Source organism: Harpia harpyja, chromosome Z (assembly GCF_026419915.1).
Source record: "Harpia harpyja isolate bHarHar1 chromosome Z, bHarHar1 primary haplotype, whole genome shotgun sequence".
NCBI lineage: Eukaryota > Metazoa > Chordata > Aves > Accipitriformes > Accipitridae > Harpia > Harpia harpyja.
This window is the reverse complement of record NC_068969.1, coordinates 35,328,500-35,354,626: the sequence shown is the minus strand read 5'-3', so window position 1 is coordinate 35,354,626 and position 26,127 is coordinate 35,328,500. Positions and strand designations below refer to the sequence as shown.

The window sequence follows — 26,127 nt, the reverse complement described above, 5'->3', positions numbered from 1 at the left end:
TAACTTGAAGGATATGGCTTTCCTTCATATGAGGGTAAATAATATACTGAATGAAAGCAATCATGATTTAGATTACAGCAGAAAGATGTCTGTATCCTTTGTGCACTGTAGTAGTTTCTAAAGGAATCTGAATTACATATGAGAAAAAAATATATAGTGAATTGTGCAGTAAACAATGGTATAATCGCTATGTGACAAAAGGAAAAAAATCTACATTATTCCATCTGAAAGAGAGCTGAGAGCCATGATTTGATGAAGGACACTTAGACTCAATACCGTGAAGAAATCAATTTTGACTGACTGAAGTAGCAATATGCACAAAAGTACTTAGTGAGTAAAGAACTCCAGAAGAACAGATTGCCTATATGATTAACGACTGAACAAACATGAGAAAAATTTAATTTAAAATTAATTAGGAAAATTAATTTTTTCTAAACATAGGTATGTTAAATTAATGAGGTTTTCCACCTAGGACTCTTGATGGGAACAGATCTAAATTTTAACCTTTCTGAACAAAACCTAACAAGATGAGGTATACTGATTAAAACCCCCTTCTTGCACTTGTGAAAATGAAGCTCTCTTTCAAGCTGATTTCACAAGAAATAGTTTTCAGGAGCTTTTTTTGCCATGTTTGATAACCTACGGATACAGCATTGAAAAGCTCAAAAGCTTCTAAAGTGCTCCTTAGTACAACTGCACAAGCTTCACTGGAAATCAGTGGCCCAATCTATTTTAAGTTAATTTACTCTTACATGAGAAGTATATTTAATATTTTTCTCTTTTCTGTTCTTATTTACTGCAAGAACGGGAATGGGATGTAGCAGCCCAGTGAGATGTCCTGCTCATGGTTTAGAGCAGGCATCCTCCAAGCACACGTTCTGGGGTCTGAGAGGTGTGCTCCTCTGTAGACTGTGTCCACAGACAGCTCACATCAAATTATTCCAGGTTTGAAAGCTGCTCACCTAGCTCTAGCTGCAGCGAGTGACGACATTACTGCTCCTGCTTGTTCACCACTGTCAGTCACTAGGAGTTACTGGCCCCACAGCTGTATCAGTGGGAAGGATCACTTGAGTTTTTCCGTTTCCTTTCAGGCAAACCCACTTTGTTCAGCTGAAGTCACTCTCCACTGGATATTTAAATGAACCCATCTGGCTCTGCTGGAGGTGCATTAGGCATAATCCCTCCAGCAAGCTGAGAGATAGAGCAGGGATCTCAAGCAAAGGACTGGTAACTCATCAACTAGTATGGCTGTCTAAAATGAGCATGAGTGTTCCCAGCAGGATTTTGTGTGAAAAACTGTGAGTTTGGAGGAAGGATAAACATTAAAGGCATGTTACTTCCAAGGAGCAAATGCTCTGGTTTTGTGCAAGTGTCCTTCTCAATTAAATCAATGACGCAATTTATAACCAAACTGACTTCTATATAATGGTTTGTTTATTGAAAAAGATTCTGCTTGGTATTAGGAGCTCATTAAACTGAACTGCTGAAGGAAAAGACATTGATTTAGGCTTCTATGAGTAATGGTGTACCATCCATTTCCTGTCCTCTCAAGTTCTGTATTTACTTTTCTTCCCATCTGTTTTTTTGTAGCAGACATAATTTAGCAAAATATTTAATTTCATACCTAAAGCTTTCCTTAATCAGGCAAATATGTGGCCCGATTTCAGGAAGAACACTTACTGTCACTTAATCAGGCATAAGCACATACTTAAGAGCACTCTATCTATCTGAAACACCTACTTTTCTTGATCAGAACAATTCTCTGAATTTCTGTACATTTCCAATCCAACAGGACAGCTGACAAGATAAGGCACAGAATTGAGAGGACCAGAGCTTGAGGACTGAAGGTGATACACAAATGCTGTAGCCAAGGCCATTAAAGATACAAGCAAACCAGGATTTACATGGTGAGATAATCTACTTTATTAAACTATGCAATTTAATTGGAGATAAACAGGCAACTTCTGGCATGTAAGCCCTTGTTCAAGCCACCTGAAAAAAGTCTTGAGAATGTAACCAGAACAGAACTCTGCCTGAGAACTTGCCTGTTCTTTTTCCAACCATGTCAATTAATCTAATGCAAGACTTCTTGTACAAATTTTGCTTTGACGTTATGTGAAAGGAGATGGAATGATCTGCAGACAGAAAACAGAGGACAGAATAACCCAGGGTCACCCCAGAGCCAGCAGAAAGCAGGTCCTTATAATTGAAGACCAAGAAATATCGGCAGGTTTCCCACATGCGGTCCCAGAAGCACATGCTGTCCACTGAGGGAACCAGGAGATCGTCAGCCCAGGCACAATACTAACCCTTGGGCTACTGGATACTCTGGGATGGGACTCCTGCTTTCCGATGCAGTGCAGGCACTTCAGGGCAGGAATTGTAGCTGAGGATTTCTGCATAGCTGACAAAGGCAGTCACACAGACATCCAAATCCTGAAAATCCTTCACTAATGAAATTCTTTGTCACAGCAACTTAGAAGTGCTAAACCCCGCAGCAGTTTGAAAGTCTTTCCTTAGTAATTACAGTTACAGGGCAAAGTAACAGAAGAAACTGTGTAATCTTTCTAGGAAACATCAATTTCCTCTTCTCACCTCTCTTTCCCCACTTCTACTCTTTTGTTCCAGCACCTGCCTCTTCAGAAGATTTTTGTGATTTTTTTGGTCAGCCTACCCTGACTTGGTAGGCTTCATTCCTGCAGCCCTCCTGGGCAAGCAGAGACAGTTAATGCACAACTGAATAATGAGGGAAGTATCTCCTAGTTTCATACTTAACTAAGCTTTTTCACCTCATTTGTCACCTCTAGTCACCTCATTTTCTGCACTGATTAACAAACAACCCTTCCCACAGCTTCTCCCCTCTCCAAATCAGCTGCTGCCTGCTCCTACCTTCCTCTTCTGTTAGCATAGCTCAGAATTAGTTTGGGTTTAGGTTTAAGCCTTTGGCAAATCAGCTGTAGTCTGATGAAGGCAACATGGTTTTCTAGTCCAAATTAAGATCTCATGTCAAGCGCTCCCAATGCTCTCCTTAGATAACACACATAAGCTAATCACTGTCATTTTCCCCTTCCTGTTTTCCCCTGGTGTTCTGTATATATACTAATAATATTTTGTTTGCTAAATTAGGAAACTCATATAATTTAGAGTGTACCTTTCTTCTCCATGGATTGCTCTCCATGACAGAGATTTGTTGTTGGAATGTTCCCAATTCTGTCCTTGAACACACTGTTGCCGTAACGCTACTGGTGAGCTACTGAAAACATGAGCTTTTTACCGCCAAATGGAAATTGCCATCCACTGTCAGGTAAGAGAGATAATGAGTAATAGACAAGCAACAGAAACATTAATGGTTTGTTTTTCACCTATTATGCAGACCCTCTGGTTTTAGCTCTCTTGTTAAAACTAGTATTACCCTTAAAAATTAAATTTTTAATCTGTTTAGAACACTTTGTTCTTGGGAAAGCTTGAATGAGGGGGATTAAATTATATCTGTACTATACTTTTCTTGGTGATTGGTAATTATATTGTCACTCATGATGCTATTCATTGCACTTAGCTGCATGGAACTGGGGAAAAACATGACATTTCCCCCTGTACTTGACATAATGAGAATCTACAGCTTTTCACAGAATCATACATCAGTGAGGTACGGGAGTAAACAAAACGTGGGAAAGTTGTATTTGGAATAAAGGATTTTTTTTCTTCAAGCCATAGTATAAAATATTTATATTTTCCCCGGGAAATATAAATGGGGAGGTAACAGGTGCAATGCCCAATTTAGGTGAACAGCAAACACTTATTTTTTTTCTGTTGCTTTTTCAACCAACCTGCCACACAGCGAAGCATGGCTTTTGAAAAAGGCCCCATACAAATCCCAGCTAGTAACTCTGGCCTTTAGAAGACAGCAACCATTTCTACTGTCTCAGTTTTTGGATGAACAACCTGAGGTATCTGTAAAAGGGCACAGACTTAAAAGAAGTGCAAAGTAACCATCCTCTGGAAATAATACACCTGTCAGCAAACAGTCTTTGTATGTGCTTCCGGAACACAGGGACTCACACATTTCTTTCTGCCTATCCATCTTCCTGAAACAGTAACCATCTAACCTTGTAGTGGCTGCTATGTCTGCCATTAGGATGAACATACTTCTTCTGGACCCAACTTCACTGCCATCAAATACATTTTGCCAATTCTGATTGAAAACCTGTGATGCAAAAGGTGCTGTCCAAATGCAGTGCTTTTATTAAAACAAAAACCAAACAAAAATGCATCTTCTTGGCAGAGCGGCATAGTGAAGAAACTGCATCATTAATACGTTCTGAAAAGTTTTAAGTAGGAAACTGATGTGTTATTTCCAAAGTTCTCATTTCCACGAATCATAAATTGACTTAATTTGTTGTAGAATTTGACGAATATAGTTAAATCTGGAGAGGACTAAGTCACTCCACAAAGAGTCAGAGTAACTACTTATGTTCCCAGTACACTTGTTTGCATCCAAGTTAACAGTTCTTTGCAACCAAAGTCGTTCTACAAAACATTCTGGCCTCAGTGAACCATATCTCCTGCAATGTAGGCTTAGGCACAAACACAGTGTAATTCAACACCGCATGAAGTCCTTGCTTCCACTTTTAATAAATGTCAGTTGCCATAAACCACAGTACTCTGCAGACTAGCTGTGCAGAGCTTTCAACAGTGACCTGTTCTTTGATACGAACTGGTACATACTAAACCCTTTTTGGAGGTTATTTTCTCTTGCGAGGGTCACTGTGACTTGCATTTTTTTAAAAAATAACCTCCCCCGGTAACAGCCTTTTTCCTTCCTTTTCACAATGTGCTGGCAAATTAAAACTCAGGAGACTTTTTGCTGTATTACGCAAGCATATAACTTTGTTGTTTCAGTCTTCATCGACTGATGTAAAGTCAGCACACATGGGGCAAGAAGATCAACACAGTAAAGTACTTATGTTTTTAAGAATGCAAAAGAAACACAGAGAAAACAAACAACCCAGAACAGATGCAAAAATTATCTTTATCAGTTAAATGTTGTGAATTGCAATGAAAAATTCAAGGTGTTCACAGCTGACATTCTTTTTCTCTTATGAAAGAGATTTGGGTTTTCAAAAGCAAGCAAAATCAAAAGAAAACCGGGTGCTGTTACGCTCCTCTGTACAGTTATAACCTGTGTAAGGCCCGTGCTGCCCTCCCCGACGTTAGAACTGAGCCTCAGCGTGACATTAAAGGATGACCATTATTACTCAAATCTCCCACAATACTGCTTCATAAGGCAATGCTTTTAAAAATGCTTTGAGGAAACAGTCAGCAGAGTTTTGAGGGTTAATTTTTTTTAAAAAAACTTTTTTTTTCACTCCTCTGGTCTCAGACTGATCTGCAGTGAAAGGGAGGCAGGGCTCCCTCCCTGCAGGTTATCTCTCAGGGTGGCAGCTGCAGCACCAGGAAGCATAGATGGGCACGGTACACCCTAGCTCCTCTCCGTTGACACTTCATGTATGGAGTCCTCTGCTGTCTGACAAACTCCTCACAGCCAGAACATAGCAACAGGCTAGTATTACAGATAATGTTGTGATAATATTGGCAACAATAAAGTTTGGTCAACACTTGGCATTGTATGCCATTAGAATCACAGTGTTACTACGGTACCAGTATATTGTTCACTACTCTAGTGAACAGTAATGCAGAACATTATTATACTAGCTATGTTTAATGAAAAAGGAAACAGGACTCCACTATCTGCTTATAATCCGTATTTGTATGCAACACAGAATAGTCAAAATCACATCAACAAATTAACATTCTGCATCTGCACTGCTAACAATTAGAAGGGACATAAGAACACAGGTTCTGTTAAGAAAGCAATGTTTATGTTCTTATACTGCAAAGTGGCCACGGTCAAACAGACATAGCAACTTTTTATAAGAGCAGCAAGCCTCTACATGGGTGTGAAGTTAACAGAAATGTTAAAACTTCTTCATCAGATTAATTTGTAAGTCAGTGTTTTCAGCCAAAAGGCTTGAAGCAGGCTGTGTACCCAGGATGGTTAAGATGATAAGAGAGGAGTTCCATGATGGATCAATCTATCCCTCAACTGCTGCCCGAGGCTTCCAGACTCCATTTCTCTTGTTATGCTTGCTTACCTTTTCCTCTGCACCAGTATATTTTATTGTTGTAAATGTACATACCACCCCAGTCAAACTCAGGAGTTTTGACACTTTCTCAGTGTTGGGTGTTTTGAATCAGGAGATACTCGAAACCTTTGTTTAGGTAGAAAGGTTCTGAAACAGTCTAATGCCTTTCATTACTCGTGGACTTGTTAGGGATGCTGCCCTGGACTGTAAAGATCAATGCAAGATCTCATCCAACCATAGGTGTGGTATTCCTTAGATCTAGCTCTTTCATGCTGCTGACTACCCTCATATTTCCACTGCGGGGTGTATATTCAGAGTGTGGGGTGTGTTTTTTGGAATCATTCACTACTGAGGTATTGTACAATCAAGCAGGATTTTCTCTCAATAATTTAGTATATATTTGCACTCAATAAGACTTCACGATTTAAAATGCCTGCCCTTACACAGAAGTACAGAAAGCCTCATTTATTGTGCCGAGATGGCTTTTTCATACACCTCAAATTTGTACTGGATGCCATTCTCTTCTTGGATATCAGCAGGGACACCTGGGTACCTGGAGAGAGGGGAGAAGAAAAAGCAAAAGCCAACAAGTAGATAAAAATACCATTATGAGTGACCTGTAATTTATCAAATCAATTTGAAAAGAGAGTTGTTTGAAAATAAGATGAAAATACCATCCTTACAACAGGTATACTAAGTACAAACTGTTTTTAGGAATCATGTTAACTACTATCAGCAACTTGTACGCACATCTTTTTAAATCAAGAGAGCATAGTCTGATGCAAAAACGCCCCCACCTTTTTGGCTTAATCAAAAAACCCCAACATTTTTATTAAAGTCTCCAAGACATTATTTAAAATGTCTGCAGAGGTAGAATAGATACAGAACACTTCTGGGGTTTTTTGCTTTGCTTTTCCTCAGATGGTTTAGAGGAAATGCTAAGGTAAAGGTTTCTTACAAGTCTATGACAGCGCCTTAAAGTAACTGACTGCTCCTCTATATTCCAGATTTACTAAAACAGTTTTTATTACTAGACACTTTCAAAAATCTCTTCAGCCCCCTGTGACAGAATAAGGATTTTGTATGAGTAATGTTGACTTTGAGGGAGAAAGAAATTTCAGATTTTATTCCCTGTTTGACTCTCATCAGGTTTCCACTTTAGTGAGGAAATCATCTGCTATTTGATAAATTAATGATTTAAGGCCTAATTCTGATTTCAGTACACTGGCCAAAACCAATGTATACCTGAGGAACAGAAAAGAGGGATAGAGGGGAGCTTTAGGTCAGACATCAGTATACTAAAGTGGGCTCATGATATGGCACAGCACAGTTCAGAACATGTTAGAGTTGGAAAAGGTGACTCATCCTCCCCACTCACTTTGTTTGTCTCTCCCGCATCCTTCTTTGCTGTCCCTATCTACTCTCCCCACTTTGGTGCTAATTCATTTCCATGCCCTGTGCAGAGAGCATGACTTGCCATACCTTCTCTTTCTTCCACTGCTGGTCTGTAACCAGCTGGGAACCAAAGCAAGAGTAGCAAGAAGAGGAAGAGGTCCTCTCCTTGCTGCTTCTTGAGGCAGACGTTTGAATTTTTGCCACCTCCCTACTGCCTGTTGGATGTAATCTTATTGGAGAGTACATAAAAGTACGACTGGAATATGACAAGGATAACATAGAAGAAAGCACAGTGAATGGCAGAAACTTACAGTTCAATACTTGTTTCTACTAAGTTTGTTAGGAAGAAGTAATTTTCTCAGGAGCAAGGAATAACCTTAGAAATCTATAAAGGCTCAACCCTCCCTGCTCAAACCCATTTAATTTGTCTTTGGCAATTTATCAAGACATTCAGAAGCTAAATACCATTGACTAACAACATACTAAGAGTTATGAAGCTTAGTAAATACTTGAGTAATTCTAAAATGAGAAACAGTAAGAAAGTTACTTTTCAAGCAAACTGACAAATGCAATTCTTTACTGTAAAGATTATGGGAAGGTTGAAGAACACAGCAAGTTCCAATAACCTCTCTGTGCTGAGTGTGGTGCAATTCCAGGTTGTAAGTAAAATATGACTCTGGCGAAAAATACTGTGAAAAACACCTCTAACTCAGAACAGAACACGGCTTTAATAGGACACTTACACGCTTAAAGAAGATTATTAAGTCTTCCAGCTGAACACAAGGCTCGTATGCATCTTGATACTTACTCTGTGAGAAGTTTGTACTCTTTGTAGTCGATTTCCGGAAAAAATGTGTCACTTTCAAAGTCCTGCAAAATTCTTGTCACAAACAATCGATGATTAATTGGCTTCTCCATCGCTGCCTTTAAAAACAATAGAAATTATTAAAAAATAGTTGTTCCCCATAACACAGCTCAACCATGCATGAAGTAGTGTTGTTTATTAAAATTTTTAATATTCTTGTTTTGTAACACTATTTGAAGCCTGTAAGATAATATCAAATATAAGTTCTTATTTGGAACACGAGCTTTCTTCACGAGCTCTCCAAAATCTTGTTCTGCCTGCACCAGCCATCACCATGGCAGCATTCAAAAAGAACCAAGAGATAAGAGTCTTAGCATATTTTCTACTTGTGGATTGCACACCAAATATGTTATCTAAAACTGAAACTCAGTTACTGTTTTATATATTATAGGATTTAAGCAAAGCGGTGAAAATTGAACTCTAAATTCCCTCTTTTGGACTCTGCCCAAGAGCATTTTCTAAAGGGACAATTTCATCTTGTGCCATTTCCACCTGGTAAGTGGTAGCAATACCTATTCCTAAAGCTTGAGGCATCTGACAGAAATTAAGAAAAAATTAGTCCTGTGACAAGAAAGGAGCAGTATGGCCCAGTCTCAACAAGCAATTTCTGAATAATACCTCTTTGAAACACAGGAAGCTTTAAGTGGTAGGGGAGGCCCACACATCAAGGTAATTTGTTCTGATGTTTAATTAATATTGCTTCTAGTGATTTATAATGTATTTTTAGTCTGCATTAGTTTGCAATTCCAGTGATCAAATTATTTATCAGTTTAACTTCAAAGTTTGATCTCTGGATTATGACAAAGTGATAATATGCACTGAAAGTTATATACCAACAACAACAAGAAAGAAAGTTTCCAAGCTACTTGGATGAAAAAAGTTATGAAGACACCTGTTAGGTGAGTTCCTCACTAACAAATTCACACAAACTCAGGAGTAAAAAAAGATGCTTTGTCTCCAGATCAGGCTGAAGAGTCACCTCTTCCAGACTTTCTCAGCTTTAAAAAAAAACATTAAAAGCTATACTGGTGCCCGGTTACAATACATTTTTGAAAAGCTTACAGCTGTTTCTGCCTTTCCCTTAAATTGGCAATGAGCAATGCTCTTTGTTAAAGGTGATTCACCATGCAGCATGCAATTAGGTACTACTTTGACAAGTACAGGAACCAAGTAATAGCAAATGTAATCCAATAAAATTAATTGGTATTGCTTCTGAGAAGTTAGTTTCTAGAAAAGCTGCTCTATTACCAGAGAATAGCTTAAAATGGAAGGGGTAAGTCACAGCATACCAGCATCCAACAGCATTGAACTGGTGTTCATCCAGATTGTATACAAATACCACATTCTTTCTTTCTTTAAATAAGGGTGGGAGGTAAGGGGAGAAACATACACTTGCAGAATGACAGAATAATGACCGGCTTCACAAATAAAAACATAGCATGTTCTGTAAACAGAGATACTTTTGTAGTAGAAGAATAAATCAACTTCCTATCCAGCTCTATGGGAATTCAGCTTCAGCAAGAACTGTGTACCACCAAGACAGGTCAGGGAAGAGCATATGGCGTGACTGACCACAGATATTGCAAAGAAAGCTGAACCTAGCACGAAGGGGACTGGAGGGTGACCTCCATTCTAGACAAATGGTCGCATTAGTTGCGTGAACCAGCCAGCTGTATAACTGTTTGTCCCCAAGTTAATAAAAAAAGTGCAAATGCTTCCTGAGTTAGCCAGACCAGCTCTGGGGGTCTGCGTGTGTACATGGCCCGTGAATCCTGAACAACAAACAAAAAGAACTTGGAGAAGAGCAACAGTCTTGAGCTGGTTTCAACCCACATATTCCTCCCCAGCAGCTGGGAATGCCCAGTGTCATGACTGTGACCATATTACAGCGACAGGCAAAGAGAAACACATTTGTAAACTGATTTGACTTCATATTTCAGTTGCTCTACTCTGTAATTTTCACTTGTATTGGGATTTAAGTATATCATTGAATCATGTCATGGGCTGACATCCTGACCTGGCCTTGGCCTGTCCCCATGGCCCCGTCTAGTCACCCCAGAGCTATGTCTGACTCTCGCTACCCTCATGGGGCCTGATCCCACTCTGTGGACCTGCCTCATCACCATGAGCCCTGGCTGGTGAGGCCCCTGTCATGCCAGTCAGGTTATTGCCATAGGTCCCAGCTCCCGTCCCTTTGGCAGCACCTGGTCCTCCATGTTCCCTGACAGTAACTTTAGAAAATTTCAGGTAAGTAAATTTTATATCAAACATGAAACCTTCCACGTGTGGAGTCCCTAAAGAAACCTGTTCAGAGAGGACTGGACTCTGACACCGCCTCTGCAAACCACTGCTATGGACCTGGCAGGATCGGGAAGGAGTTTCATCACAACTCTGACATTTGCATGAGGATTAAGGTAGCTCCTCACTAACATTCAATTCACTCTTGCCCTGTCCAGCCCTCTCTATCAGTTTCACCACCTGTTTTTGGTACAGAAAACAAGTTAGAGGATGCATAGTGCTGATTTGATAGAAAGTTGACATTCTTACTCTGAATTTAATCAAGGAAATATACATTATGCATATTTACTCTGATGAACAGAATAGGGTAAATATGACTTTGTTTTAATGTAACATACACATAATACAAAGGTATAGATGTAAATAATCTTATTTAAACAGAACATGCAGTAACTAAATATATTTCCAGTGATCAGGCAATACTGTGGGAAGTTAGCACAATATTCAATAGACAAACCACTGCCAGTAAGTAGGAGATTGGTACCACCTTTTTTGGTTTTGCATATTTTGTAAATGTGAGGATAATGTATGTGATGGAAAAGATAGATAGTAAGAGAGGACTTGTTGGAAATAATTGTACCAGGGCAAGAAAACGAGATTTTTAAAACAAATTGACGATGTCTCTGAGCTCATGCTTCTGTAAATTTGAAAAATCTGCATCCTGACTCCATGGTCATTACGCTCCCCTCACTCCATTGCCATGCTGGGTCTCAAAGTCATTCTTGGTACGATTTTAATTTACTGTGTTTTTCCCTCATAATCCACTCAGTTATCTTTGGACTGTATTTGTACCTGTACTGGTTTCCCTTGGGAGTTGCATATGTGTTTTTTCTCCACACAGGCTCACCTCCTTGTGTAGCAGCTACTGAACTGTTTAAGCTATTACAGCCTGATGCAATAGGGAAAAGCAATGCTGATTTTTGGTTCGTGTTAAAGCAAAGACTATTAAAACTGTGGCTGTTGATCTCTCAGAAACACCAGAACCACTCCTCAAGCAGAGATGACTTTCCATAAGACAGGGAGGACAGGAGAGCTGAGGGGTCAGGATCCCTCCTGCTGTACCAGGTATGTCAACCCTATATGTGAACCACAGTCCTTTATTACTCACATGTATCTTCATAACCCTGTGAAAAGATTTTACCATACCCTTGTCTTTTTGCTCGCTTCCAAGAAATCCTCGGCAGGCCTGCCTCTGCAGCATAAAGCAAAAAGGAGATGACCTAAGGATCATCTTCCCCATAATTTCCAGCTGCATTGGACTGAGAGCCATACAAGATTAGATTATGTCTGCACGTGCAGGACCATTGCCTTGAATTAGTTTCTCTTTGTAGAACACAGGTTAAAACAGCCCTGAAGCTTTGCAACAAAGAACAGCTGTGTATTACAAGTAGTTTCAGAAGTATTATACGGAAAATTAATCTTTTATAGATCTAATCCCCAAACCACTGTAAACTAGTGGGCATAGCAACCAATTGCTATAGAAGGGACCAATTATTTCTAGTGATTTAAAGATTCAGAGGTTTTAGGATACACACACACTGCTTCTGCTTTCTCATCTTCTACCAATTACATAAAATAAGTAAACCAGACAAAGTAACTACATGAGCCACTTATTTTTCAAGTGTCTTTCTAGACAACAACATTGCCAATCTAAACAAAATATGAGAATACTATAAAAGAGAAAATTCTAACATAAACAGGCTGTTTATTTGCATTCTTTTTTCAACACTTAAAATATATTGGATCATATAGGCAAGTTGCATTTTGAAGCCACAGGAGTATTAAAAAATATATTTTATACATTAAAAAAATCTCACAGCTGAAGATCTCACAAAGTTCTAGATCTTACCTAGGTAAAAGGACTTGCCTAAGTTGACCTTCACCTATTAGGAGAGTCGTGGGGATAACCAGGAGAATCAACAGCCCTTCTTTCCCAAGCCACTAAGGCTAAGCCTAGTGAGGGAGGAGACACTGTGGTAGCTCCCACCACCACTTCTCTGCCAGGGACAAAGGCAAGTGCAACAAAATTCTCCTATGACTGTTATCGAAAAGCCTGCCCATTTTGCCCTTTCAGAAACAGATATACTTTAGTCACTAGACTTTTCCATGTGTTAGTCTTTTAAATCTTTTCCTCTATGATCTCTGCAAGCATCTTTGAAAAAGAACTTAAAAAGCCACAATCTTTCATAGCCGCATGATTTGTGCCTGCAAGTGACTCATGTATTAACCTTTTTTAGTCATTATTTTTTCCCCAGAGGAATGTCAAATCAATACGTTTGTTCACAAGAACATGCACACAAAAAGCTTGTTTAGGAGTAATAGCAATAATACACCTTTCTTTCTGTATTAAAAATCCTCTGAGTTTATTTTGAAGACTGTACTAGAAAGGCTGCATTTATCTCTCTCAAGTCTGTGAAAAGGATAAAGATGCTAAATTAAAGAAAATTCTTAAACTTTTATAAGAAATTATTAGTTAATCCACTAGACATTGCTAATATTGCAGTTCTGTTTCCTCTGATTTTATTTATAACTAGGTAAGAGCAAGAAGCATTGGCCATCAGAGGCATGACTACAATAGCCACGGATACATTTTTACAAAACATAAATCTCTATGGGAGGACAGTGCTGTCAGCTGTAATGCTGTGACCCTGCCAGTTTTACACAAAAGAGGTATTAAGGAATTGGACTACAAGTGCCCAAACCCTTTCTCAAAAAACACCTAGAAGGTCATAGGAATACAGGAGAACTGTCTTCCCATTCCCATCTTTTTGTTCAGACAACTACACAAAGCTACACAACTACATATGGGAAAATTCTCCCATAAAGAAGGATTCTGCGACATTACAGTAATGAAGTAGGAGAGTTACATTTGCATATATGCCAGGAAGACAGTAACCTTCCTTGGAAACAACTGCTCAGGACCATAAACATGCATAATTGAATACGTTCGTGAGCTTGGTGGGAGAGGGAAAGAACATATGGTCAGTGCAACCACAACAACCTTCAGTCTTCACTTTACACAGGGTAATCTTACCAGCTTTCAAAAACGTCAATAGGATTAAGCCATACTAGTTAGTTCGCTTTAAAACAGAACTAACGTAGAAGCCAATGCAGTGCTCAGGTTTTTGCACAGGTCGCTCCAAGAGCAGAATAACGATTCAGGCCTGCAGTGTGATGTCTTCCATGTCAACAGCGTCACACAGCTCAGAGAAGCCTGCTTTTTGCAGCATGTTCTTTGAGAGCACTGCTCGAAGGAAGCAACAGCACTGCAACCTACAACAGTGGAGCATGTGAGCATGGAAAAATGAGCTGTCTGCGTAGCTCACTTGTAAGTGGATCTTGGTGCTCAGTCACATCTCAGACTGAATGCAACACTTCAAAAACATGGTAACATATGCATTAGTCTCTATTCTGATGATAGCTTAAAATCATTCCAGTAGGTACGCAGCCCAAACCCACTTTGTCTGATATGCACAGAAGGTAGAAAAATTACTATTATATCTTTTATAGTTTACAGGAAATTCAGACATACTAAAATGTAATCTTTAAAATGTGTATTTCAGTATATTAGTATTAGCTAATAAAGTTTTGACAGCCTTGAAAAAAATCACGATAACACTAGTGACTCAAATTGTTCATAATTCTCTCTCTTAAAAAGTCATCCTCATTGTACAGCAAAGATTTGAAGCTTAGCAAATGTGGCATTCATAACCCACTCAGGGCATTCAGAACCCAGTGAAGCTTATACGCTTAGTCAAGAAACTCTATTTAAGAGGGTAATTAATCATCTGCAAGAGACTTGCTGCACTAAATATGAATAGCAACTTCATAATTCAATAATTTTGAGGAATGAAAGGGGGTAGATTACCAAACACAATATGTCAAATACTAATACATAGGAAGACACCTGAGCATGAATATTAGATAAAATTTTCCCTTGGAGATTACTGGAAATTTAATTTTCCAGCTCAAGCCTCTTTGTTGAAGAATTTCCCCAAATGCTATTTATCACCAGCATCTATTTTCTGTTATGGCCAGCCTAGATATTAACTAAACAGCAAAAACAACAACAAAACTTCTTACGAAAGAACTTTTTGTTCTGTTATGAAATTTCAAGTTTCTTCTCCAAATTTAATACACGAATACAATTTTGTACTTCAGCAATGTGACCTTGACTGTCATTGTTTGCTTCTGTGAGGAAGCAACAAGCTGAGTAGGAGCACATAAATTAGAAGAGACAATTTTAAATGTTCGAGATGCTGTAGCAAAAACTGTTTTATCAAGATGAAAACCTGTTTGACATATAGCCTGTTTTGGTGTTACTAAAGAGGCCTTGGTTATGACGACCTGAGTCATAAATGTTTCAATTCTTTTCTTGTCTTCTTTTTTTTTTTTTTTAAAGTTTTGTTGCTAGTTGTTTGGGGTTTTTTTTGATTTTTTTCATTGGTAGGTTCACTGTTAGGGATTTGTGCTCAGTTATTTTGACAAAAGAAGACTTGTATTAAACACTACAAACAACATATCTTAAGAACATAAGACCATACCATCCACATAAGTAAATCTACACCTTTTTTTTTTTTTAAAGTCCCTGTTTAATATTTGGGAATGTGCTGGACTTACAGTTCCTTTTCCTAGTAAAATCTGAATGTCATTTTTAATCAGTTTAAAACACACAGTTTAAATCCTGTTAAAAGAGACTCATATAATTTATACTGACCAGACGCCCTTAGGATCTCCACATAGCACTATTTTTCAGTCAAAGCCAGGACCTGAACCTCTCAATTAAGAGACAACACCTCCATGCAGAGTGCATCTACATTAGTGTCTTAACTCAGAACAGAAACGTGGTTTTGAAATAAATCTCCCAATTGTCCCCACTCACCATGCTTTAGTTGTACTGGGGAGCAATCCCGGTGTGGATGAACTAAATTTCTTGGGGATGAAACCAAGCCACAGAATCTGTTCCAGGAACGTGTCTGACAAGCTCTAACAGCTAATAGGGACTGAAGGGCCAGAACCAATGAGTGAGTCACCACAAGTTTTCCAGCACAAAAGCACTCACAAGCCAGCAGACAGCTCTCAAAACATCAAGTGCTCACGCAAAATGATGGAGTGCCTCTCATGATGCATAATGGCTTTGTAATTGCTGTGACCTACTGGCCATTGCTAGGCTGCTACACTCCTTCCTCATCCACACAATCAATAGCAACGCCAAGTCCTTCTAGAACTCAGGAGATCCAGAATAGTGCAGAAGATCCAGTATGGCATCACACTGAGATCCAAAGAAATGAAACATGTAAACCTGTGCTGTGAGAAGTCCAAACACTTCCATGGAGGTAACAGTACTACCTTGTGGCTGTATCAGATTACAAAGCTGATGAGGTGATCAACATCAAGCCAAATTTAAGAAGATGAAGGCTGTGTGAGGTTTTTGAACCTTCAGTGGACTGTGGGAGCTGTTTTCAACCTTTTCTGCTCTCCCTTCCTAAGACCAATACTCTAATCAGCTCTCCCTGTCCCCACCAAAATGCCTACTATGTCTAGCTGCTCTGCCTTTTCCTGTTGCAGAGGCCAAGGCCCAGAAGAGACCATTTCCCAGAGTATGCTGCTGAAAACAGCATGAATGTAACCTACATGAGGACTTGGATGGCCACCCTGTTCAGAGCTCACCTTTTTCCATTCTTTACACAACTTGAGGCAGCTTATGCCAATACTCCCACCACCCTGGAGAGAACTGTGTCCTTGAGAACCTAGGGGCAGTGGGCAAGACGGCCACAAGCAATAGACAGCTGCACTGTGTCCATATAAATGTTCAGAGACCATCAGGCTTGCTCCCCTCTCCTCTACAGTCCTAAAACAAAGAGGTTGTAAGCTCCAGCAGTCCCTTGCCTTCATCCCATTCCTTGCCCCTCTGTTGCTGAGAGCAGCATCCTGTCCTGAAACACCATGCTGGAGTGCATGCTGTAGCACCTTTGCCTGCATCAGTTCTTAGAGGCTGGACAGGGCACAGCAGCCATCCGTACTTGAGACTGAGAGACAGGCTGGACACCTGTGTCCCAAAGAGTGCTCTTCTGCACTCTGGCAGCAGGGTAGATGCTCCACCTTGGCACAACTGTCTGGATGAGGATAAGCCAGGCTTGTATTTCAGCATGGTATCTGGGCAAGGCAGCATGAGGCAGAGGGGAAGCAGTATTTCACATAAGGCAGGTGTTCAAACATCCTGAATGACCCCATGCAGAAAGAAGGTGCCAGCATCCCTTTCTAGTCTGGGGTTCTTTGGAAACCTCCTGAAACATGTGTGAATCTGCCTCAGTTTGTGGGCCACTCTTGGTAACCCTTCTGGCTTGCTACCCTGGGTCTGGAACCTGGCTGGGATGTGGGTGCTGCCCAGAGCACCCACAAAGGCTGCGGGAAACCAAAGAGAGCAAAGGCCTGGAAGATCATGTGCATGTTCCCTCCTCATACCATCTACCGAAATATAGCTTGGAGGATTGCTTCAGGGAGCTATACCACCTGCATGTCCTTGCCTTTATGTAAAAGAGCAGCAAGAAGTTCTTATGTGAACACCCTTTCTGTTTGACAGCAGAAATGATGAATAGACTTGTTTTCTTATAAGAAAATACAAGAAAATACAAACAGCTTGAATGACCAAAATGGGGTAGCCCTTTCTACAAACAGGGTCTGTGCAGCATGCTGCACGTGGCTTGGAGGCTTGTTCAATGCCACACAGTTTGGAGTTCCAAACATCTACAAGGATGTAAAATTACTTATACTATTCTGTCCTTCCTTGAAGTGTTAGCTCTAGTAAGTAGCATTTTAAATGACACTTTACAGAGTCTTCGTGCTCTTCTTACTGGAATCATAACAGACTAGCTCCTCCTGGTACAAAACAGCTCTCTACTGCACTGTTGTGTGGCTACACTCAGATGCACAAAAGGATTTACTCAGCAGGCATAGTAGTGTTACCTGTAAATGAGTAGGAGGAGCGAGGTACAAGATCAGGAAAACAAAGGGGTTGATGGTGGTTGGGACCATCATCTGCAGGCGACACATGAAAAGGAAAGTATGGTGCTTTCCAGAGTGGCCTGCTCTCCTCATCAAGGTCTGTCCTCATAAAGCTCTACCTGGTTTGAAAGATCTGAACTTTGGCTTAAACTCCCCAAAGTGCTAAAAGTGGAAAAGTCATGTCCTCAGCACTACCCGCTTCAAACCACTCCTGTCGCACTTACTTGCTGAAGTCATTACAGACACTTTCTCCATCACAGGCTTGTACTAATAAACACAATCAGTTCTAAACCTTTGAGCCATACAAAGTAGTAAGATCCAAAGAGTGCTTTAAAAGCAAATACCTACAACTACTGAATAAAATTATTCACTTCAATTACCAATTGCTATTTTACTTCCCACACATTTCTACAGGGTATAATGGAAATATTCCTGTAATCCTTTGAGCATCTTTAATACAGGCACTAAAAATATTACCTGCAGTTTTGGTAGAGGTGTTTGGCTTCCATCAAACCCTTTTAATTACAATCACAAAGCTAGTTTGAATGCAGGAATCTGTATAAAACTGACAGATTTCTCCCTGATGAATTAAAAATTCCTTTGAAAAGTCCCGAGTAGATTTTAAGTCATATTCCCTTATGCTGATCAGCACGAGTACTGTGTTGCAAAAGTACTCTTGATCAAAACTGCCTGCATATAATCTAAGTATTGGCAAGTAATAGTCTAAAAAATGGCATTGTTTTCTACCAAATATCGGCCAGACAATGGAAAAATAGTTAAATTAGAAGTCTACAACACAGATGCTCCTGAAAGAACAAGCAAAAATAATCACTCTTTGCAGCACTAGCTAAGTATGCAGCCATTGCACGGAAGGGGTAAATGTTGACACTGTGCATCCTGCAGACTTACAGGCAGAAGCCACCATCCAGTCTCTTGCTCATGTTGGGCAGTCATGCCCAAGCTGAAGAGAATCTGTCTCCAGAAACAAACTTGCTATTTATTGCCTGGAAGCAGGCATTTTAATGGCTGAGAGTGAAGGACAGGTTACTTGTACATGATAATACTTGATTATAGACTGAATGCATTTGGACATCAAATATATGGTGGACTTCACCACATGCAAAAGTATTATAAAACATAAATTAAAAAAAAATAAAATAGAGGAACAACAGTGTTTTACAGGCTATTTGCATATGTATCTTATTTTTCTTACAACCTTAGCAGCATCTAACTACTTTGCTTTTTTTACTGTAAAAGATGCATTCCCTAAGACACAGAGAAGAGGTTCATGAAAGGCACAAACTGCAAAAGCAAGAAATACCAGAAAATGTATTTTCCCACACCATATACAATGCATATTATCAGCCCTAATTTGCTACCAGGAGCATGATAGCATTTTCACCACACCCCTAAAATCCAAGTGCCAAAAAAAGCGGAGTATATTTCCCAGGATACTTGTAACAACTAAAGGACAGCAGAACTGTTTCCTTCACTATAAAAAAAAAAAAATTTGCTTTACAATTCTTATTTAATTTTTTTTTTTTTAATCAGAAGAAAGAATGCTTACTGCTGTCCTTATTCCATATTCTCCTGACTGATACGAAAGGAACTAGGGTTGATGGCCACAATCTTTTGTGTGGTACTGCTTGACAATAAATACAAATTATATGAGAACTTAACAAAAGAAGACAGAATCAAGAGTTAAAGCGCAGAACCCTGATGATGTAGTGGCTGAAAGGATGACTCTAGGGATGTGGGTGGAGGCATGGAGAGTTGACTAAACTTTACATGTGTGTAAATGGAAAATGACAGGGAGGGTTTGGGGTAAGGGAGAAAAATGGCTGAAGAAACACTGGGCAACAAGAAGATAGGTTTTACTCCAGACCTTCACATTGTACAGCTAATATCTTAGTCAAGGACAGGAAGACTATTGCATTTGTGGGAAAACAAGACAGTTTACACAGGGCTTTGTCTGTGCAAAGATGGTCCCGAGAAGAAAGTGGCACAAGCTGTCTTCTTGCACAGGAACGGATACCTGAATACTGAGACACCCTAGACACCAAGGGAAACCTGGAGGGTGGGACTACAGATGCCTGGTTGCTGGCTGGGATAACAGAGTGAGTGCTACCTTCTGTTGTATGATTATCTCCTCTTATTGCTGACACCATCACCTGCCAGCTCTCTCTAAATCCCCTTTTCTTACCTGTATAAATTGTCATACTCTGGCTAAAAATGCTGGATCATTTTTCCTTTTTTTTTTCACATCCTCTGTAGAGTCAGTCTACTACCTCAGTAAAATAAACATAGCAATATGGGGTTGGTTGAAAAACCTAGCAATTTAGATATTTAAGAAAAGCTCTCAAAAGCACAATGACTGTATGACACTGGACCATTAGCAAGAGCAACATCTGGTTACTTGGACAGATATTTTAAAGTTGTGAGTTGAAATCTTACTCTCCAGGACTTGTTCTGTTGGATTCGCTGAGTTGCTGGGTCACATGAAGGAAAAGCACTTCCTAAAGTGGAAGTAATAGGAATTTGAGCCATCCTCATCCCATCACAGAAAGCAAGTTATTTATGAGTACTCTAAATGTACCTTGTAAACTGAACTTCCTCCGACGATCCAAACCATATCGACTTTACTTTTTAATTCTGGTGAATCCAAAAGGGCTAAAGCATCATCCAGACTTTTGGAAAGATAATGTGCTCCTTTTGGGGTTTCCCTAGAAAAAGCAAAGTTTTATTACTAAATAATTAAAGGATCATTCATCATGATAATCAATACAATCTAGCCACATAATGTGTTTCGCTGAATTCACAAAGAACTATATGTTTCACATTAGTTAATTATTTTGAAATGCTTACTATTGCTTAACTATGTTAGAATGCGCATCTGACTGCAGGATTGTTTAATAAATCACAGTTTAATCATAACCATGACTTAAGAGGCATTATAAATTACAGATCTGAAATTCTGTATCATGTTTTTAAAAAAGCATAACTGAGAAATATAGATATCTATAAAATTAAATAGTTTTTTACTTGAATTCTAGAACACTAATATTTCATTCAATAAAACCAGTCAAAAAGCCCCTATAGCCCACTCCCCCACATATTCAGCCCAAACCCCAGCAACATCCTCCAAATCAATAAACCATTATAAGTGGACATTTTTGTTTAAGAATATTTGGATGGCCATGGGTGATGCATTCAAGAGGAGAGCTCTGAAAATTGACAGTTCTTCTTCCTTAAATGCTAATAAAAATAAACTTCAAAAGAGGGATTAAGAGCTACCAATCTAACCAAGAACTAGAGAAATACAGTTAAATACATGAGTCAGAAAGACTACCGACAATTGTCAGATGGTTTGTGTGTAGAGCTAGGACTAGTATTTATTATGCAAACTAATGACAATTATCTTGTGAATTAATTAAAACATAAAATAATAATTAAAGAATTAAAGGTAAAGTAGTAATATCACTCAGAACCAATAGCAGAGATGCTTCCTAACCAGATATCAAAAATGTTACATTTAGAATTGCTTTATGATGTATCGCTACACATATTTTTAGGTGCAGACCTAAAACTTTTTATTTCTTTTACAGGCCTATTATTCATCATACATACTTGAGCTCCCTGCTGAGCACTATATTAATTCTGCCTTTTAAAGGACGATTCTTCTCAGGAATGGAGAACCAGGTTTTTTTACCCATTATCAGTGCATTCTGTTTACCTGAGTAAGAGAGAAAACACTTATTTAAAGAGTATTTTTGCTCTGTCCCAAATTTGTTTTGGTTATTCAGTGACACTATTGGACTTCCCCTCGCCCTTCCAAACTCCATTTTGGCAGCTAACAAAAGTAGAAGCTTAGGCCCCAAATCTCAAATTAGTCACACCTGTAGAAGAACACGTTTGTGGCCTCAAAGCCTTGTCAAGCAGTTGACACCAAAGTAGTCTCATGCACACCTATAAACCTACAATTGAGAGAAAATCAAAAAAGGCATGTCACTGCCCATTACATGCATTGCACAGACATCAGCTCTGCTACAGTTACAGGGCCAGATTAATCTCCGTGTGTGAGACCAACTCACACCCTCAGAAGAGTTCTCTTAGTGTGAAAAAACATCATTGTTCTCTTTATAAATCCGAGCAGCATACAGTAATCGACTTTGTGTTTGCATGTTCCATCACTCCAGTTACACGATCAGGAATAATTGCCAGCTTTGAGAGTTATTTAAGGTGGAAAAAAAAAAAAAAAAAAGCCAGGTGAAAGGATAACTTTTAGGAGGAGAACCAGCCAAATTAAAGCCAAAGCAGAAGTGCAGCAGGTGTTCAATCATATTCTAGAATTCACCCCTAAGTATCATTTCTGACCAAAGCCAAACTTTCATAACCTGATTATTTCTTATATATACCCTGCTAAGAAGAGACTTCTCTTTATGAGCAAATAGAGTTGTCAGAGAAATAAACACACAAAGGTAGCAGGAAATTTTTTACAATGTTACATAGCAGGAGAGATTTTACAGAAAAGAAAGTAGTATTTGTTCACAGTTATCCTCCCTGCTTCTTGATCTGAGAGGCTGGATCTACTAGATCACACCAGAGAACTGATGCTCCAGTTGTTTATTAGCAGTGTCTAAAGACCCTTCTCCTGCAGGTAAGCTTCATGAGCAAGTTTCCAACAGACATACCGCAACGTCAGTTTAGGTATGTTAGCACAGACCACTGGCACCACTGCTGATGGAAATGCACATTCTGAAAAAATATATGTATTTTGTTACTCAAGACTCACAATGGGATGCCTACAGGGTCAGAACAAAGATTTGTCTAAAGCAATTTACAGCACTGGACAGTGCAGGTATGCAAGCAGACTAAAAGCAAGATCAGGTGATGCTTCTCCATGGTATTCTTCCCTCTTTCAAAAATCAGTGACTCTCTGACTTTTTTGAGCCAATGGTGATATCCCTGCTGTGACCATTTACAGCAGCATAATCCATTAAGAGGTCTGGTTATGAAGCAACTTAACTGCCTAGCATCTAAGGTCACAGCTTATCAAAAGATTGGCAGGCAGGATGGAGCAAAATTTTTCTTTTTCATTGTATTTAAAACATCTTTTTTGATTATGGGTTATTTGTGCCAGGTAAGATGCAACTTGCAGACACATAAGACGACTTACAACTGTGTTCTGTCTTTTTTGTACGTAAGGTTGCAATGTGCTGAATCAGGTCTCCAAAACATAAGTAAAATCCTTCACTTAAGACTCCTGCAGAATGAAATGAGACATTCCTTGTGGAATATGGAACAGACCTTCAAATCAGATTATGGAATAGCTCACATGTTAGGCTGCCCAGCAGTTTTAGCAAACAACTGAGTTTTGCTAGACAGTGGTTTTAACAGGAGCATAGAAAAAACTACAGGAAAGAGACTGACCATGTTGGCAAATAGAGAAGCAGCAAAAACGTGAGGAAAAACCTGTTGTCTCTCACAGCACTGATTCCACTAGAAGCAGTGAGCTAGTTGCGTGGCTCAGGGAGGTCCTATTCCTCCTTTCAGTTCCTACCATGCACCTTGTACTGGCAGCACCTGCAGACCCCCAATAGTCTAGTCTACAGGGTTAGAGAATTAAAACAGCTTAAGGAAATGTCAAACCAGCACTAAAGTCTGTATGAAAGAGGAATGGGGACAATGTGGCAAGACTTGTCTCTTCTGGCAGCGATAAATACTCAGTCAGAACAAGTTAGCTGGTTTCATCTTTTGCATTCCTATTCCTGTCTGTTTGCGCTGATTTTCACAAATTTTTTCACCCCACGGTAACTGGTTTTGTCTCACCAAATCAATAGTCTATAATATTACTCTGCTGCAAAAGTCTTGCTGGGTCTGAACATTATTGCTGCATATTACCAGTACAGTTGCATATTACAGTGCACAGATATACTGCGTAGGCTTGCAGTATTGTTGCTGTATATTACCAGTATGGTTAGGGTTTTCTGGTGTATTGGGATGGCTCAGCACTCAGAAAATCAAGCAAAATTACTGTCCACAGGGTCAGAGGGGTGGAACAAAAGGCCAAGGCTGAGCTACAGCAAATGAGTTAGATAAGCTAATACAGCCTGAAAAAAACCTCTGCTAATTAATCAGCATACAAAAACCTTTCCATTTTTAACTTGTTCAGGGTTGGAGTTTGTTTTGGGTTTGTGTGGCAGGGTTTTGGTAGCAGGGGAGGGGCTGCAGGGGTGGGTGGCTCCTGTAAGAAGCTGCTAGAAGCTTCCCTGGCTCCAAGTCGGACCCACTGCTGGCGAAGGCTAACCCTGTCAGCGACGGCGGTAGCCCTCTGGGAGAACAGGTTTAAGAAGGGGAACCTGCAGCAGGAGAGGAGAGCGGGATGTGAGAGAAACCCCTGTGCAGGCAGCAAGGTCAGTGAGGAAGGAGGGGAGGAGGTGCATCGGAGGAGGGGATGTCCCTGCAGTCCATGGTGAGGCAGCAGGCTGTCCCCCCCCAGCCCATGGAGGGGAGCGGGGCAGCAGATGCCCACCTGCAGCCTGAGGAGGACCCCATGCCGGAGCAGGGGGATGCCTGAAGGAGGCTGTGACCCCATGGGAAGCCCATGCTGGAGCAGGGTCGTGGCAGGACCTGCGGACCCGTGGAGAGAGGAGCCCATGCTGGAGCAGGTTTTCTGGCAGGACTTGTGACCCTGTGGGGGACCCACACTAGAGCAGTCTGTGCCTTAAGGACTGCAGCCCGTGGAAGGGACCCATGCTGGAGCAGTTCGTGAAGAACTGCAGCCCGTGGGAAGGACCCACGTTGGAGAAGTTTGTGGAGGACTGTCTCCCGTGGGAGGAAGCCCACACTGGAGCAGGGGATGAGTGAGGAGTCCTCCCTCTGAGGAGGAAGGAGCGGCAGAGACAACGTGTGGCGAGCTGCCCCCAAGCCCCATTCCCTGTCCCCCTGCACTGCTGGGGGGAGGAAGTAGAGAAAACCGGGAGTGGGGTTGAGCCGGGAAGGAGTGAGGTGAGGGGTGGGACGGAAGGTATTTTAAGATTTGGTTTTACTTCTCATTATCCTTATTTTGATTTGATTGGTAGTAAATTAAATTGATTTTGTTTTTTCCCCCAAGTTGAGTCTGGTTTTGCCCATGACCATAAGTGGGGAGTGATCCCTCCCTGTCCTTGTCTTGACCCACAGAGCGTTTCTTTACATTTTCTCCTCCTCACCCCACTGGAGCTGGAGGGAAGGAGTAAGCGAGTGGCTTTGTGGTGCTTTGTTGCCAGCTGGGCTTAAACCACGACAGAGTTGTAGGTAGAGACAGGTAGGTGGAGTTTTCTACCCTGTGGGGAAACTAGACTTTGAAATTCTTTTTATTTCCAAATCATCTGCAGCCCTGAAACATCAGATTCATCTCCAGTTTCTTCATCTAACAGAAGCAATCTGCAGATGACATTTACAAATGGGTAAAATACTTGTAAGGCGGGGGAGGTCAGGAAAGGGCAAGCTGTTTGCAGAAGCAGGACTTTTAAGTCAGGGAAAAGTAAAATTACCAGCCTTTTCCGTGACTGATACCACAAACTAATCTTAGCAAGTAGAGGCACACCTCTGCAACAAGTACAAGGTTACCTTCCACGTGGGATGTGCTAGTCATTCTCTGGAAGTACTTGAACTCATTCCTGGCAAGGGAAGAAAAAGAGCATTACAACGTGGTTTAGGAATAAGGTACGTTTCTCTAACTGGAAAAAAAAAACAAACCGTAACGGAAGTGCCGCCGACACCCGGGGAGGAGAGGCTGGACTGGGCCCGGGCCCGGTCCCGGTCCCCGTCCGGTGCCGCGCCTGAAGGGAGACCTTTGGCTCCGGCCCTGCTTGCATGAGAGATAACCCACGGCCGGGAGCCTGCCGACGCGCCTCCCCGAGCGCCTCGGGGCTCCCCGGCACGGCCACGGGGCCCGGCAGCCATTGCCCCGGCCGCGGCCCCGCCAACCCCCACGGCGGGCACTTTCCCGCCCTGCCGAGCGTCGCCCTCCTCAACTACAACTCCCAGCGCGCAACGCGCGCCTCCAGGCGGCCCGCCGGCGAGGCCCGCGCCGCGCTGCACGCTGGGAGCTGTAGTCCGCCCGCGCGCCGGCCGCCCCGGCGGGGAGAGGCCGGCCAGACAGAGCCGCGGTACCTCAGCGGCGGCCAGGGCAGGCTGCCGTCCTTCCCGATGCCCATGTTCTGGCACACGGCCACGATGGAGTTGAGCGAGCGCACCATGACACCCGCGGCCGCCTCCCGCCACACCGGACTTCGGAGCGAGTGAGCGCGCAGCGGCGGGGCGGGGCGACGTGCGGGGGCGGCGAGGGCGGTGACGGCGATGACGGCGACGGGGCTGCCCCGGCCGCGGGCGGGAGCTCCGCGCTCCGGCGGGCGGAGGCGCCTCCCCCGCGGTCCC

The 26,127-nt window shown here is 41.2% G+C and overlaps 1 protein-coding gene across 2 annotated transcripts; it reads right to left on the bottom strand.

Annotated features, from left to right (window-relative positions):
• Positions 1-5,010: 5,010 nt before the first annotated feature.
• On the bottom strand, positions 5,011-26,025 carry DHFR (dihydrofolate reductase). 2 transcript variants are annotated; one of them, XM_052778385.1, is made up of 7 exons: positions 25,864-25,903; positions 25,318-25,367; positions 21,603-21,680; positions 21,334-21,439; positions 20,303-20,429; positions 8,347-8,462; positions 5,011-6,696 (listed from the first exon to the last, which is right to left on the bottom strand). In XM_052778385.1, the coding sequence occupies exons 3-7, from the start codon at positions 21,664-21,666 to the stop codon at positions 6,609-6,611; spliced, it is 501 nt and encodes a 166-aa protein (XP_052634345.1). In that variant the 5' UTR covers positions 21,667-21,680; positions 25,318-25,367; positions 25,864-25,903; the 3' UTR covers positions 5,011-6,608. The 2 variants fall into 2 exon arrangements, with proteins under 2 accessions (XP_052634345.1, XP_052634344.1); XM_052778384.1 differs by lacking the exon at positions 21,603-21,680 and having other exon boundaries at positions 25,864-26,025.
• Positions 26,026-26,127: the final 102 nt, after the last annotated feature.